We start from the raw sequence: 15456 nt of genomic DNA, 5'->3' as shown, positions 1-15456 counted from the left end.
GATGAAATTCGACCGAGGGCCGCATTTGGCCCCCGGGCCGGACTTTGGATATATCTGGTTTCAAGGGTATGCAGCAAGTGGAGAGGTAGTAGTAATGTACCGTATTGGCCCGAATATAAGACGGCCCTGATTATAAGACGACCCCCTCTTTTTCAAAACTCAAGTCTGAAAAAAGACTTTTTGAACACCAAATTAATTTTTATACAGAAAATAATTACAGTACATCTGAAACAAATGATTATAACAATATATTTGAGAAGAAAAGCATGTTATTTTGCCTCATTCAAATCTTAATATCTGAACATTGAAATATGTAAACTAAAGTGCAATCACATTCGTAAATGAATGGCTTCTGGTTTTTGAAATGTAAATAAACCAATCTATTGTGATAAAACAACAAAATTGCAGTAACTGCATTAACCATCAAAGTGAAGTCTAAATGTAACTAGTCTTGAAATAAATCTGAATAAGGAAAAACATTGCAATAAAATAATGCAAATTGGTTAAACATCAGAGTAGCTGAGATCTCTCATGATAGAACATCGCTTCAATGATATCTGGCGCCATCTAGCGTCGTGAGTTGGTATAATGTCTAGACCGCGAATATAAGATTACCCCCACTTTTTCAGTCTTATTTCAATGCAAAAAACACCGTCTTATATTCGGACCAATACGGTAATTAAGACGGCTATCAGGACCGGCTGCACCAATGAGATGTCCCTTATCTTTTTTTCAGGGCCTTGGCAACCCTAATTTATCTCCACCATTCTCCTTTGCCACAATGAGTAAAATTAGTTCTTAATTCTTCGGACACAAATTTGTTTATTACCTTGTCTGCAGGAAAAACAGGCCCTTGAAAAACGAGTGTCTGGCATGGAAGAGGAAATGAAGGTCAGTTCATGTAAATCTTTGCATGTTTTGCTCTTAATGGATTTTTTTTTTTTGTGGTGTCTTCTACAATGATACAATGGGATCTTTAAGCAAAACACACTTTTTTCATTTTCTATGCCGCTGATCCTCATGAGGGTAACGTAGGAGCTGCTTCCTAGACTGGTCGCCAGTCTGTCACAAATAAACCAACGACCATTCATTCTCAGATTCACACTTTATGGACAATTTGTAGTCTTAATTAACATCAGTGGTGGAATGTAACAAAGTCGAAGTACTTAAGTACATGTTTGAGTACAAATATGAAGTGGTACTTTTTACTTAACTACATTTTACAGCAGGTATCTGTACAGTGCCTTGCAAAAGTATTCGGCCCCCTTGAATCTTGCAACCTTTCGCCACATTTCAGGCTTCAAACATAAAGATATGAAATTTAATTTTTTTGTCAAGAATCAACAACAAGTGGGACACAATCGTGAAGTGGAACAACATTTATTGGATAATTTAAACTTTTTTAACAAATAAAAAACTGAAAAGTGGGGCGTGCAATATTATTCGGCCCCTTTACTTTCAGTGCAGCAAACTCACTCCAGAAGTTCAGTGAGGATCTCTGAATGATCCAATGTTGTCCTAAATGACCGATGATGATAAATAGAATCCACCTGTGTGTAATCAAGTCTCCGTATAAATGCACCTGCTCTGTGATAGTCTCAGGGTTCTGTTTAAAGTGCAGAGAGCATTATGAAAACCAAGGAACACACCAGGCAGGTCCGAGATACTGTTGTGGAGAAGTTTAAAGCCGGATTTGGATACAAAAAGATTTCCCAAGCTTTAAACATCTCAAGGAGCACTGTGCAAGCCATCGTATTGAAATGGAAGGAGCATCAGACCACTGCAAATCTACTAAGACCCGGCCGTCCTTCCAAACTTTCTTCTCAAACAAGGAGAAAACTGATCAGAGATGCAGCCAAGAGGCCCATGATCACTCTGGATGAACTGCAGAGATCTACAGCTGAGGTGGGAGAGTCTGTCCATAGGACAACAATCAGTCGTACACTGCACAAATCTGGCCTTTATGGAAGAGTGGCAAGAAGAAAGCCATTTCTCAAAGATATCCATAAAAAGTCTCGTTTAAAGTTTGCCACAAGCCACCTGGGAGACACACCAAACATGTGGAAGAAGGTGCTCTGGTCAGATGAAACCAAAATTGAACTTTTTGGCCACAATGCAAAACGATATGTTTGGCGTAAAAGCAACACAGCTCATCACCCTGAACACACCATCCCCACTGTCAAACATGGTGGTGGCAGCATCATGGTTTGGGCCTGCTTTTCTTCAGCAGGGACAGGGAAGATGGTTAAAATTGACGGCAAGATGGATGCAGCCAAATACAGGAACATTCTGGAAGAAAACCTGTTGGTATCTGCACAAGACCTGAGATTGGGACTGAGATTTATCTTCCAACAGGACAATGATCCAAAACATAAAGCCAAATCTACAATGGAATGGTTAAAAAATAAACGTATCTAGGTGTTAGAATGGCCAAGTCAAAGTCCAGACCTGAATCCAATCGAGAATCTGTGGAAAGAGCTGAAGACTGCTGTTCACAAACACTCTCCATCCAACCTCACTGAGCTCGAGCTGTTTTGCAAGGAAGAATGGGCAAGAATGTCAGTCTCTCGATGTGCAAAATTGATAGAAACATACCCCAAGCGACTTGCGGCTGTAATCGGAGCAAAAGGTGGCGCTACAAAGTATTAACGCAAGGGGGCCGAATAATATTGCACGCCCCACTTTTCAGTTTTTTATTTGTTAAAAAAGTTTAAATTATCGAATAAATTTTGTTCCACTTCACGATTGTGTCCCACTTGTTGTTGATTCTTGACAAATAATTAAAATTTTATATCTTTATGTTTGAAGCCTGAAATGTGGCGAAAGGTTGCAAGGTTCAAGGTGGCCGAATACTTTTGCAAAGCACTGTACTTTTGTACTTGAGTAAATTTTTTCTAACATACTTGTACTTTTACTGAAGTAATCTTTTTGGACGTATATCTACTTCAGTAGAAAAAAAAAAAAGTGACTACTTCATCCACCACTGATTAACATAATGTATGTTTTGAATGTTGGAACAAGTTTAGCACAGGGAGAACATGCTAACACTACTCAGGAATAAGCCAAGATTTGAACACTGGACACAGTGAGGCAGTCATGGTAACAGCTCTTATAAATGAGATGCCCACATTTGGCCAGGTGGCTTTGAAGTCAAGGAGAGAAAAGGTGAACGCTTCAGGCTCATTAGCCACAGTGCTCTGCTGGGTCACTTCCTGTCAGGCGAAGAAGTCTACGCCACTGCTCCGCTTATCCCACTGATGGGGTTGATGTTGTGACCTAGTTCTAGTTGAATACCAAACTTGGTCCAATAGCAAAAGACCTGCTTTTGTGAGACATTCCTGCTCTGCACTGTGTGTTCCATTTCAGAAAGAGACACAGTGCAGCAGTGACTGTACGCCTGTGCAGTTTCCACAGGCTGTTACAAATGGTGCAAGATAGCACTGATGCATTTTTGGACTGTGCAGAGGTCAAATATGATATAACTCACAAGCACAATCAATTGACAGGGCTTTGAAGCATTCAGATTTTTTTTTCGAGTAGGCTAGCATAAGATGTTTGACATGCATATTGTCATGGTTCCCTTAGCAGGACCCCCCACTGCGTTTCCGCTGTGGGTACCAGCCCTGAATGATGTGGGGATGGTGAGTGGTCGCCATAATTCCTGAGGTGAAAAGCGACACTAGCTCGTCACCTGATGTGATTGTGTTCTCTTAAAGACTGGGGCATGTTTACACATTTTGACACGTTTCTTAATCAGTTCGAAAATATGAGCACAAACCTCACCGCTATTTCACAGCCTCAGGTCTCCCAGTCAGCCTTTTACACTTACACTCATTAAAAGTACAACTTCTTGTTTTGGAGCATACAGTTGGTAGGTATTTGGGAAGACCAGGTTTGGGTGATGTGATCATAATTCTCTACACTACCAAAATGGATTTAATATGACTGCGTGATTACAGTGTTTCACAAAAACATGACATTTAGCATTTCGCAATTAAAGCTATTTTAGACGAAAAATTCCAAATTTGGAGTGGCTTCATATTATTTTCAACATGAAAACAGTGGGATGAAAAGTTATCTGAACTTTTTGGAATTTCTTACATTTCTGCATAAAATCACCATCAAATGTCAAAATTTGATCTTTGTCGAGAAAAAAAAAAAAAAAAGTGTCTACTTAAACTAAAACCACCCAAACATTTATAGGTTTTCACATTTTAATGAGGATAGCATGCAAACAATGACAGATGGGGGAAAAATAAGTAAGTGAACCTTTTCCCTAATGAGACTTAAACAGCAATTGAAACCAATTTTTACCAAACAATTTAATTCAGGTGTGTGCCCAATCACTGATGAGCAGTGTTGGGCACGTTACTTTAAAAAAGTAATTAGTTATAGTTATTCACTACTTCTTCCAAAAAGTAACTGAGTTAGTAACTGAATTACACTATAGTAAAAGTAACTAGTTACCAGGGAAAGTAACTATTTCCCTTACTTTAAAAAGAAGTTGTTGGATGTCAAAGAATTTGAAATTTTCTGAGCAGTATTCGAGTCAGTTGAATAGAGAAGAACAGACAGGTAGTTGTGCTATAAAACCTTGTAATATTTATTGCACCTCACCAGCAACAGATTTATCCTATACTTGAAGTGCAACAAAAATAACAAGATTTGAATTGCTCACCACAGATGTCGACAAAAGCTTTGCCCCGGGACATAAATTACATTTCACAAGCACGTTCTTTCTTGAAATAGTGTTTATACCGCCATCTCGTAAAGGACAAATTTTCCTCTGAATGCTCTGCCATCATATCCCTCTGCATCTGTTTTGCGTGTGTGTGTTTGCCGCACGCGCTGTTCCGGTTTGTGTGTGAAAACACCAGCTCTGAAGTACGTGCACTATTAGGCTTGAGCGTTTACGTCACTGAATGGGGGATCACGTGAGATTTAACAACAACGCAGCCATATTAGAAGCAGGTCCGGCTCGCGGGACATTAAACTTTAACTTACCAGTTCGATAAAGAGACAAACTCGTTACTAAGGCTAAGAACAGATATGTGATCAAACTTAAGGATGTGAACAATGTTGACTCTTCAAGCATGCCGAAGACAAACGGAGTAAAGATGTCAACGGGCTTCCAACATTAGGCGAAATGGACATTCTGCTGTATTTATTGTTTGGTGTATGTTACTAAACTCATCAGCGATTCAGAATTTACAAAACGCTACAAAGCTACGAGCAGTTTTGCTGCGGATGGGTGCAGGACCTGCATATTATGACCGTATCAAACGGCAACTCCATCGTTCTTGCAAAGGTAGGCTATCTGTGTTTGCTATTTTCATTGCCATGAACCTGAACGCACCCCAAGTCTTGGATGACAAATAAACAGAGCAGAGTAGTCTCGCTACGGCTGGTAGTTTCATTCAAAGTAAGTAACGCACCGCTTTTGACCGTCAGTAACGGTAACAGCGTTGTAACGGCGGAAAAAATAGTTAGATTACCCCGTTACTGAAAAAATTACACCGTTATGTAACGGCGTTATTCCCAACATTGTTGATGAGTGGTTTAAAGCTGCCCTGCCCACTATAAAACACACACCTAGATAGAATTGTCTTGATGAGAAGCATTGTCTGATGTGCATCATGGCTCGGTCAAAAGAGCTGTCTGCGATCAAGGCTAGTGGATTTTTATAAAGCTTGGAAAGGATACAAAGCCATCTCTAAACGTCTGAATTTACATCAATCGACAGTCAGAGAAGTTGTCTACAAATGGAGAGAGTTTGGCACTGTTGCTTCTTTTCCAAGGAGTGGCCGACCACTAAAGATGACACCAAGAGTTCAGCGCAGAATACTCAGAGAGGTTAAAAAGAACCCTAGAGTGTCTGCTAAGGACTTACATAAATCAGTGGCGCAGTCCAATATCTCTGTGCAAACATCAACCATATGTAAAACTATGGCCAAGAACGGTGTTCATTGAAGGACTCCACGGAGGAAGTCACTACTGTCTAAAAAAAAAAAAACTGTTTTGCTCGTTTAATGTTCACATAAAGGCACTTGGACACGCCACAGAAGTCGTAGCAAAACATTTTGTGGACTGAGGAAACCAAAGTTGGTTTGGGAGTAACACACAATGTCATGTGTGGAGGAAAAATAGAACAGCTCCCCAACATCAACACCTCATCCCCACCGTGAAGCATGGTGGAGGGAGTGTCATGATTTGGGGCTTTTTTGCTGCCTCAGGGCCTGGTCAACATGCAATCATTCATGGAAGTCCAACTTCAAATGTTTTGCAGGAAAACCTGAGGCCATTTGACAGACAGTTGAAATTGAATCCAAAACACAGAAGTAAATCAACTTCAGAATGGTTTCAAAATAACAAAATACACTTTCTGGTGTGGCCAAGTCAATGTCCAGACTTGAACCCCATTGAGATGCTGTGGCATGACCTAAAGACAGCGATTCATGCCAGACATCCCAGGAATCTGACGAAACTATAGCAGTTTTGCAGATAAGAATGGGCCAAGATTAGTCCTGATCAATATGATGGACTGGTCTGCAGCTACAGGAAGCGTCTGGTTGAAGTTATTGATGCCATAGAGGGTGGGGGGCACAAAATATTACATGTGATAGTTCACTTACTTAGTTTGCCCCCTCCTGTCATTGCTTGCATACTATTCTCATTAAAACATGAAAACCTGTAAATGATTGGGTGGTTTTAGTTAATGCAGACATTGTTTTTTCATCTGTGTGATTTTGAAAAAGATCAGATCACATTTGATGGTGACTTTATGCAGAAATGTGAGAAATTCCAAAAGGTTCAGATACTTTTTCATACCAATGTATGACTTTTTAAAATTCATTTTATTAATGCTACCTGATCTTTAAAATTTCACCAGTTTGTTTGTTAGTTACCCTAAAAAAATGATATTCCAGGCATGGACAGATATAATTCCAGTTATTGCCTATTTGTGGCTCTCTACTTGTGTCTTCCTTTGGAAAAATGTACTCTCTTGGCCACAAAAGATTACGTAAATTAGTAGCAATAGGCTGAATCTGAGCAGAGAAATGGCAAATGGTGTTTACTCAGTGTTGTTAATCTTACTGAAAAAAAAGTAATTAATTATAGTTACAAATTACTTCTCCCAAAAAGTAATTGCGTTAGTAACTCAATTACCTGAATGTAAGAGTAATTAGTTACTTGGCAAAGTAATTGGTGATAATTACTTTTTTTTTCCTCAAAAAAAAAAAACATTGGCCACACTATGTGAAGTTTTTTGTGAAGGTTTCTGGTACAGTTGGCCTGAGCCCAATTCTTTACCCTAATTTACCCTTTACCCTGAGTCAACTATTGCATTAATTCCCTTCTCTCTACTTTTGACATATGAAAGTTTTAAAACTGTTTCATCATTTAAAGATAGATTCAAGTCAAGATTTTGCCGATTTAGAAGTATTTTAGATAAAAAGTTACTTAGGTTCGCTAGGAAGGTTCTCTACAACAGAGCCGTCCTAAAAAGTCTACTGCTTTAAGATGGCGGCTGTCTACTAACGCATGTAGTGCCATGTCTGTCATTTTGCATCTAGTTATATCTATATACAGTACATGTGATATCTACCATGTCTACCATATCTACCATAACATGCGGGCGTAGTTTGTAGGCTATCGGCTACAACATGTATTATTGGAGCTACCTAGCATCGCGTTTGCTCGGTGTCACAACTTTGCCTCCTCCCCTCTCCTGCTCTGCTCTGTCGTCTCGGTGAGTCCGTCTCCCTCAGACTTTTTGACCAATATAATAACGCATAGTAACGCATGCCTTTCCGTCCTCAGTAACGGTAACGGCGTTGCCAAGATGAGAAAAGTAATTAATTAGATTACCCACTACTGAAAAAAATAACGCCATTAGTAACGCCGTTATATTTTAATGCCGTTATTAACAACACTGGTTATACTAGTACCCAACACACAAATAATTGTCCCTCAGGCTGGCCCTGGCTAGCTACATAGTTGTACTATTAGTACAGAGGAAAAAGTAGTAGCCTCCTATTAGTACAAGAATAAAGTTGTTTTATTACATATCGATAATGTAGCTGAATTAGCTGCTACGAAATGTACGTAAGTTAGCTTACCTTAGCTGCGAGCTAAGATGAAATATTAGGATGAATCCTTCCATTGATTATTTGATGTAAATGAGCCAAAAGATAAAGGTTTTCCGTATTTATGAAACAGATTCTAAAATATTATATAGGCCTCTAGGCTCACAAAATGCACATTACTGTTTCAATTCACTGTTACGTTAATTCACTATTACGTTACGAACGTAAAACTACTTAAGTTAGCTACTTTAATAATAATAAAACATTTTGTTTCTAGAGTGCTTTTCAAGCCACACAAAGACGCCTCACAAGAGAGATGGAATCACAGCACTAACAAAACAATCATAAAAAAGATTAAAAGCATGATAAAGAGACGTAAAGATATAACACAGCTAGGGATCATGGTGGGTAAGAAAGAGGAAACAGGTATGTTTTGAGTCTGGATTTGAAAAACAGGGGCGCTGCTAGGGATTTTGGGCCCCATGAAAAGATATCACTTTGGGCCCCACCACCAGTGCAGGGGGACACACACACACATTTAGAGTATCAACTACGTAATTTCCTGCATTCTGGTGAATCTTTACACACTAATTTGTGCATTTTCTGTATTAATTTAAGATGAAAATATATTTATGTCAACATATAGCGTATAGAGCAATAATGAATAGACTGATATCATCTATAAGAAATGTATTGAAGGCCATCTTTTACAATCTAAATATAATTCTATTAGAAATATTCTCAAAGCAAATACCATAATGAATGACTTAGAATAAATGTTTTGTTTTAACTATACTACACTATACATTACAGTATACAGTGTACAACTGTTTTAGTATGAAGAGCTTGCTAAGGGTTTGCCTGCTGTACTGATTACATGTAAGCTAAAAGTGGAGCAAACACTAGCTAGCAAACAATTACAGTATTTCATTATGGAGTAGGCTCAGCCCCATCTGGAAACTTGCGCTCTCCACTATAGGCTACAGCTCTGAAGCGAGGTCCCTTGTTAACAAACTAAATTCAATTGATGACAAACTTAAATTCAATAAATTCTTGACAAACTGGATTCAAGCCGATTTTAAAAAAGAACATTTCCACACTAACTTTCAACTTGTGTAGGATACCAAAAACTGCCGTCATTATTTGGAATTCATGTTTTTGAATAGGTGAATGTCGCTCATTGAGGCCGGGAAAATCCCGTATTTCTTATGGAGTGAGCTGGGATCTTGCTTCGGAGCTTTGTATTAGACATTGCGAGGTTCCTGACGGGGCTTTAGCGGGCTAAGATAACAGGTTAATTTTCAGCACTACACTGACACAAGACACCAACCTTCCTTTATGAAGTACTTTGTCACATCCTGTTGGCCTTTTCTACCCCTCTCCTGTTTTGCTTTCTTTTCTTTCCTCTTTTGATAACCCGATTTTTGTTTTGAAAACATTTCTGCAGTATCGCGCATTCCGAGTCATTGACTGGTGTAAATGTGCACTGCTGCTCCCGGTCTGAACGATGTAAGGGCGGACCAAGCCATTTAATGAAAATACGGGGGGGGCTTGGGGCTGGCAATACATATGCTCTCTGGGTGTTTACTTTTTGCCAAAAACAAAACAAGAAAAAGAAACCCTTTGTTTTATTCCTATTAAAATAATGATTAATATTTAAATTTGCAAACAATTACTTAATGTTCTAATTTTCTTTGTGGGCCCCATCAGGGCATGGGCCCTTAGAATCCATATCACTTTTCACCCCTATACGGCACCCCTGTTGAAAAGTGAAAGGGTAGATATACTGCAAAGATCACTGGGTAGGGAGTTCCAGAGCTGGGGGGCACATTGACTAAAAGCTCTGGAACCAAAGGTGGAGAGACAGACACGGGGGACGGAAAGGCGGAGGATAGTGGAAAACCGAAGTGGACATGGTGGATTGTTTAAATACAGTAGATTGCAAAGGTAGGGAGGGGCCAAGCCATGGAGTGCTTTGGAGGTAATGATGAGGATCTTGTAATTGAGTCTTTGTTTGACTGAAAGCCAGTGAAGTTGACGGAGAATGGGGGTGATGTGGTGTGTGGTGGGGGTCCGAGTGATGAGGCGTGCTGCTGAGTTCTGGAGGAGCTGCAGTTTTTGGAGGGACTTGTTTGGGAGACTAAAGAGCAATGAGTTACATTAATCAAGCCGGGAGGTTATTAGACTACAGACCAGGGTGGAAGCGATATGGCGGGTGAGAGAAGGGAGGAGACGAGAAGTATTGCAAAGGTGGAAGTAGGCTGATCTGGTGATGCCGATATGTGACCGGAAGGAGGGCGTGCTGTCGAGGATGACAACTAGACTCTCAACCTGAGTAGAAGGAGAGATCGGTACATTGTTGACTCTAATAGAGAACTTATTGACATTAGAGAGCATGGCGGTGGTTCCAACTAGGAGGACTTGTGATTTTGAGCTGTCGAGTAGGAGGAAGTTGGAGGAGAACCAAGAGTTAATGTCATCTAAACAGCGGGTGAAGGAGGAAGGTGGAAGGGAGGAGGTTGGTTTTTAGGAAATGTGGAGCTGAGTGTCATCCCCATAACAATGGAAGTGAATGTTGTGTTTGCAGAAGATGAAACCGAGGGGGAGAATGTAAATGATAAAGAGGCGCGGCTCCAGGACAGAACCCTGGGGCACGCCACCAGGGACAGGGAGGGATTTGGATTTTTTTGGGGTCGAATTTGACAAATTGTGTGCGGTCGGACAGGTAGGAAGTGAACCAGGAAAGGGGTGTTTGGGTGATACCAAGGGAGGAGAGCCGGTCGAGAAGGATTGTGTGGGAAATGGTGTCGAAGGCGGCAGTGAGATCGAGAAGGACAAGGATTGATAATAGACCAGAGTCGGATGCTATGAGGAGGTCGTTTGTAATCTTAAGAAAGGCTGTTTCAGTGTTGTGGAGGAGGACCGGATTGAAACTGCTCGTAAATGTCATTGGTAATTTGGTGGTTATGGAGTTGGGATGTAATGTTTTTTTCAAGAATTTTGGAAATGAAAGGTAAATTGGAGATGGGGCGGAGGTTATTGAAATTGGTGGGATCGAGGTTGGGTTTCTTCAGAATGGGTGTTATGGAAGCAGTTTTGAGAGCTGGAGGAACTGTACCGGATATGAATGAGGAATGAATAATAGTAGTGATGAGGGGGACAATTGAGGGAAGACAAGTTTTGATGAGGGCAGTGGGAAGAGGATCAAAATGACAGGGGGTGGGTTTGGATTTGGTGATGATGTCAAAGATAGCCGGGATTGAATGGAAGGGTAAACATGGAGAGGGGGCTGATGAGAGGAGCATGAAAGGGAGTGGGGTCAGTCCGAGAAACTGCAGCTCCTTGGTGATTGGTGAAACGAAGTATTAGTATAAATCCATCCATTGACTTGAATTTGATGTAGATAAGCCAAAAGATTAGGGATATTCTTATTTGTGATCCCATTCTAAAATGCAGTACGTAGTCGCTATTTCAGCTACATCAGATGTACGTGATAATACCACTTTATTCTCGTACTAATAGTTACTCTTAGTATTACTATGATAGAAAAACAAGTTATACTATTTATTTTTATATTTATTTTTAATTATTTATTTGTTCTTATTAAACCCATATATCTAAACTAAAAATATTCACCTAAATCAAGAAAAATTTGCTTTCACATAATGTTTTGACAGTATCTCTTCTTGAATTAGGAACATTTCTGACAAACTTGAAGCACTGGCCACTTATTTCTAGTAGATTTACACAAATAACAAGGGAATTTAACTAGTTTTAAGGAAGTGTGTTTTTGCAGTGTAAATACTCCGTCGTGAACCTTCATATCCACTAGCGATATCATCACGTGTAGCAATGCATAGTTTATAGCCTATGACTACGCATTATCTTAACTTCTATATTAGATAGTATTTAAAAATCTATTACAATCGCCCTTTTCTTAAAACTGTATGAATAATTATGATTAACAATGGTATAAGATCATATTTCCAACAAATAAATATGTAATAAATGTTATAGGCAGTTTTGCTACACTTGAATCAAATTTAAATTCATGGTGGTGGTGTATGTACAAAGAGGAAATCATGAAAACTCTTAGCCAAATACTTCTGTATATTAGTTTTTTCTTGAATTAAGTTGAAACTTAAATACACAAGCTCACCTTTGCACAATTAAGATAATAATGACACATAGCATCAAGAATTCTCATCACACTACCTTTTCACCGAGCTCCACCACCATGCCAAGAGCACTTGTTCAGAAAATGAACATTATATGCATGACCTGTTAAATCTGAAGCAAGGGCATTGCTTTAAATCACTTATATAATTGTATTTCAGTGTTGTAAAAAGCAGCCAGATGTCTTCCCTATTCCTCATCCTCGACCGCATTTGTGTCTGAAATTGGTGTGTTAGCTATGTGTGACTGAGTCAAGTACTGTCAGGAATTCCCTCCAATCTGTGGAACAATATGTCAAACAAAGGTAAAAGATTGTAAAAAAAAAAAAAAAAGACTTCAGATATAAACAAACCCAATTTTTGTTTGTCGTTTTCAATTAACATTTAATATCACTTTTAGCATGCACACAGCCACTTTTATTTCTATCTTCCTTCACAAATCGCATTGCTTGTGTGATGTTTTTTTTTTTTCATCCTATTTTTTCGGAAGCCCCTGAAGATTTTTGATTTGGCGTCCCTCGGTGTTTTCTTTGCACACGTGTCCTCTTGCATGCTTCTTTTTCTGTCTTCCCCCCTCTGTATCTTTCTCCTCCTCTGTGCAGACTTTCCCCGCTCTGGCTCAGGCACAAACCTTGCGGAGCGTCAACGAGCGCCTCCTGGCCGAGAACAGAGCTTTGCTGCGTGCCCTCGCCCGCCTCTCTGAGACGGCCTCCATACCGGAGACAGAGGACCTCTGAACTCACCTGACCTCCTTTCATTCCCTTTCTCAGCAATATAACACTCCTTATGGTGCCTCTACAGGCCCTTCCTCTGCTATGTTCCTTTCAGGCAGGTGTGCACACCACCGCATAATCTACCTCCTTCCTTTCCTTTGCATATTACTCTATTTTTATCTCTTTTGCTTTAATAACTTAATAAGTTTTAAAACTTGCTCTAGTATCAATATCATGTACGTAAGTACACCTCTGCATAACATTGTTTTCTTTTTAATATTAAAGAAGAAAGTAATATTGATCAACTTACAATAAAGTGTAAAGAAAAAAATAACACATCCATACTGTAAAAATATAAAAAATATATATAAAAAATATAGATACATTTTTGACAGTTTGATACGGAAAAATTAAATTTAATAAAATCAATACACAATAATAAATTCAAATTGATTAGCAACATGAACCCACAAGGACAATATGAAAAACAATTAGACTGAAAAAAAAAAAAAAAAAAGAATAGAACAAAAACGACAATGTTATTGGACAGAGAGACAGTGTATTTTTTTTTTTTTTTTTGCTGCAGGCAGTATCAGCTCCTTTCTTATGGTGTGGGGTTATTTTGCACTGAGCAACTTGGTATGCCACCTTTAATGATGCTGACAGTGCTTGCTGGGTTACTGGTGTAACACTGACAAAGCGGGAGGATTGTTGGCAATATTCGGCACGTTTTCACTGAACAAAAAATATTCCTGCCGTCCACTGCGAACATTTTTAACAAAGTAAACAGACTGATCTATCCCCTCTCCCACTGTACTAAAAGTCAAAGCCAAATGCTACATACTCTTCTTCATATTTCCTTGTCTTATCTTTTCATATCTCCAGCGTTTTTTGCTGTGTGCTCATGTTTCGTTAAAAATATTGCTCATACGCTGAAAATGAGAGCGGCACTACCACCCACTGAGTGGATATGCAATTACACTTTATTCTAGTACGGCAAAAAAGTATGTTCACCAAGGTCGCATGCGCCCCCCTGGGGGGGCCCGCCCCACTATTTGAGAAATACTGAGGTAAGAGCACGCGAGAGAAGAATTATAGACGCCATGACTTTAACGAGATATTATCGCGTCCTTGCCTTGTTTCGATCCAAAAACTCCATGTCGCATGTATCACTGAGTGTCAAAACACAGCTGTGAATGGCCAAAGCTGGATTTTTGGGGGATTTTACGGGTGAAACATGGTAATATAACAAGGGTCGCGATGCAGAAATCGCAGACATCAAGGAGAGGTACACCGCTAACACACTCACCCACCCATTTTCCCTCACTAAGAGGTGAGCTCTAGCTTAGAGCTGAATTTAGGCCAGAGACTGGTCGCCAGCCAATTGGAGTGCACATATAGAAAAAGAAACCATTCACACTCATATTCACACCTAAGGAGAACCATAATTTAGCATGAATGTTTTTTTTTTTTTTTTTTTTTTTTTTTTTTTTTAATATGAGATCAGGTGAGAGTACCTGATAAAAATCCACGCACAGAACAGACATGCCCATTATAAATAAAAAGGCCTGAGCCGAGATTCTGAATACTTTACTAACCCATGAGCCACTTTGCTCCCAGTCAAAGATAATGGTCGTGGATATGTTTTGCCTCCTTACGTCGTGAAATTTGAACAGTGTTAATGTGTCACCTCTTCTAGGCGACCACTGCTGAACTGAGTGAGTGAGGCAGGTGCTAGTGAAACAAACTTGTGGTGACCCGATGATGTCATGATAGACAAATAGGGTCCTTGACATTTGTGAGTGGTCGCGTGCTACAACATGCCACCTCCCTGGTCCTACTGTATGTACGTAGTCATATTACTCTCCAGGAATGACAACTAGAATGTTTAGTATGACAAGAGGTGCATGGAGTGCTGCTGGGTGTACATAGTACTCTTCTGGTGCTCTTCGGTGCAGGGATAAAAAAAGCTAAGAATTCAAAAAAACCGAGGCACTCAAGAAGTACAAAAAATAAAAAGCCTTTATTCAGTCATGGCTTAGTGCAAATTTTAAAAAATCCCGACATGTTTCGGCCGTGCAGGCCTTCATCAAGACAGACAGTGACTCTGCTCAGACCACCTCTTAAAACTGGTGGACAATTGTAAATTCAGCATATCCAGGTGAACTCTCTTCGCCTGATTGGGGTCAAAGGGCAGATCAATTAGGAGATTCAGAGAAGAAGAGAAAAAAAAAAAAAAAAAAAAAAAAAAAAAACAGGACAATGAGCATAATACAAGGCGCCCCAATATTTTACAAAAAAGGAGACAAGGAGACTGCCATGATTAGCTTCTTTATAATGTAGAGCCATAGGATATAATGGATCAACAGTTCACTAACTAATTAACTAACTAAACTAATTAACTAAACGCAAATTGAAGGCAAGATTGGCTGAACACAAACATGCCATAAGAACTGTTAATCCATTATATCCTATGGCTCT

The 15456-nt window shown here is 39.5% G+C and overlaps 1 protein-coding gene across 2 annotated transcripts in view; it reads left to right on the top strand.

Moving 5' to 3' along the window:
• LOC130908665 (protein phosphatase 1 regulatory subunit 12B-like) overlaps nucleotides 1-15456 on the top strand; it is a 92249-nt gene that overhangs the window by 69516 nt on the left and 7277 nt on the right. Inside the window, exons 10-11 of one of the 2 annotated variants that reach the window (XM_057824344.1) lie at nucleotides 841-891; nucleotides 12865-14442. In XM_057824344.1, the coding sequence (XP_057680327.1) occupies nucleotides 841-891; nucleotides 12865-12999 (186 nt within the window). In that variant the 3' untranslated portion in view covers nucleotides 13000-14442. Of the gene's footprint in view, nucleotides 1-840; nucleotides 892-12864; nucleotides 14443-15456 lie in introns of those variants that run through there. The other variant, XM_057824351.1, reaches the window with a different exon arrangement.

This window comes from Corythoichthys intestinalis, chromosome 2, assembly GCF_030265065.1.
Source record: "Corythoichthys intestinalis isolate RoL2023-P3 chromosome 2, ASM3026506v1, whole genome shotgun sequence".
Taxonomy (NCBI): domain Eukaryota; kingdom Metazoa; phylum Chordata; class Actinopteri; order Syngnathiformes; family Syngnathidae; genus Corythoichthys; species Corythoichthys intestinalis.
Note: the sequence above shows the minus strand (reverse complement) of the source record. Positions and strands in the feature narration are given on the sequence as shown.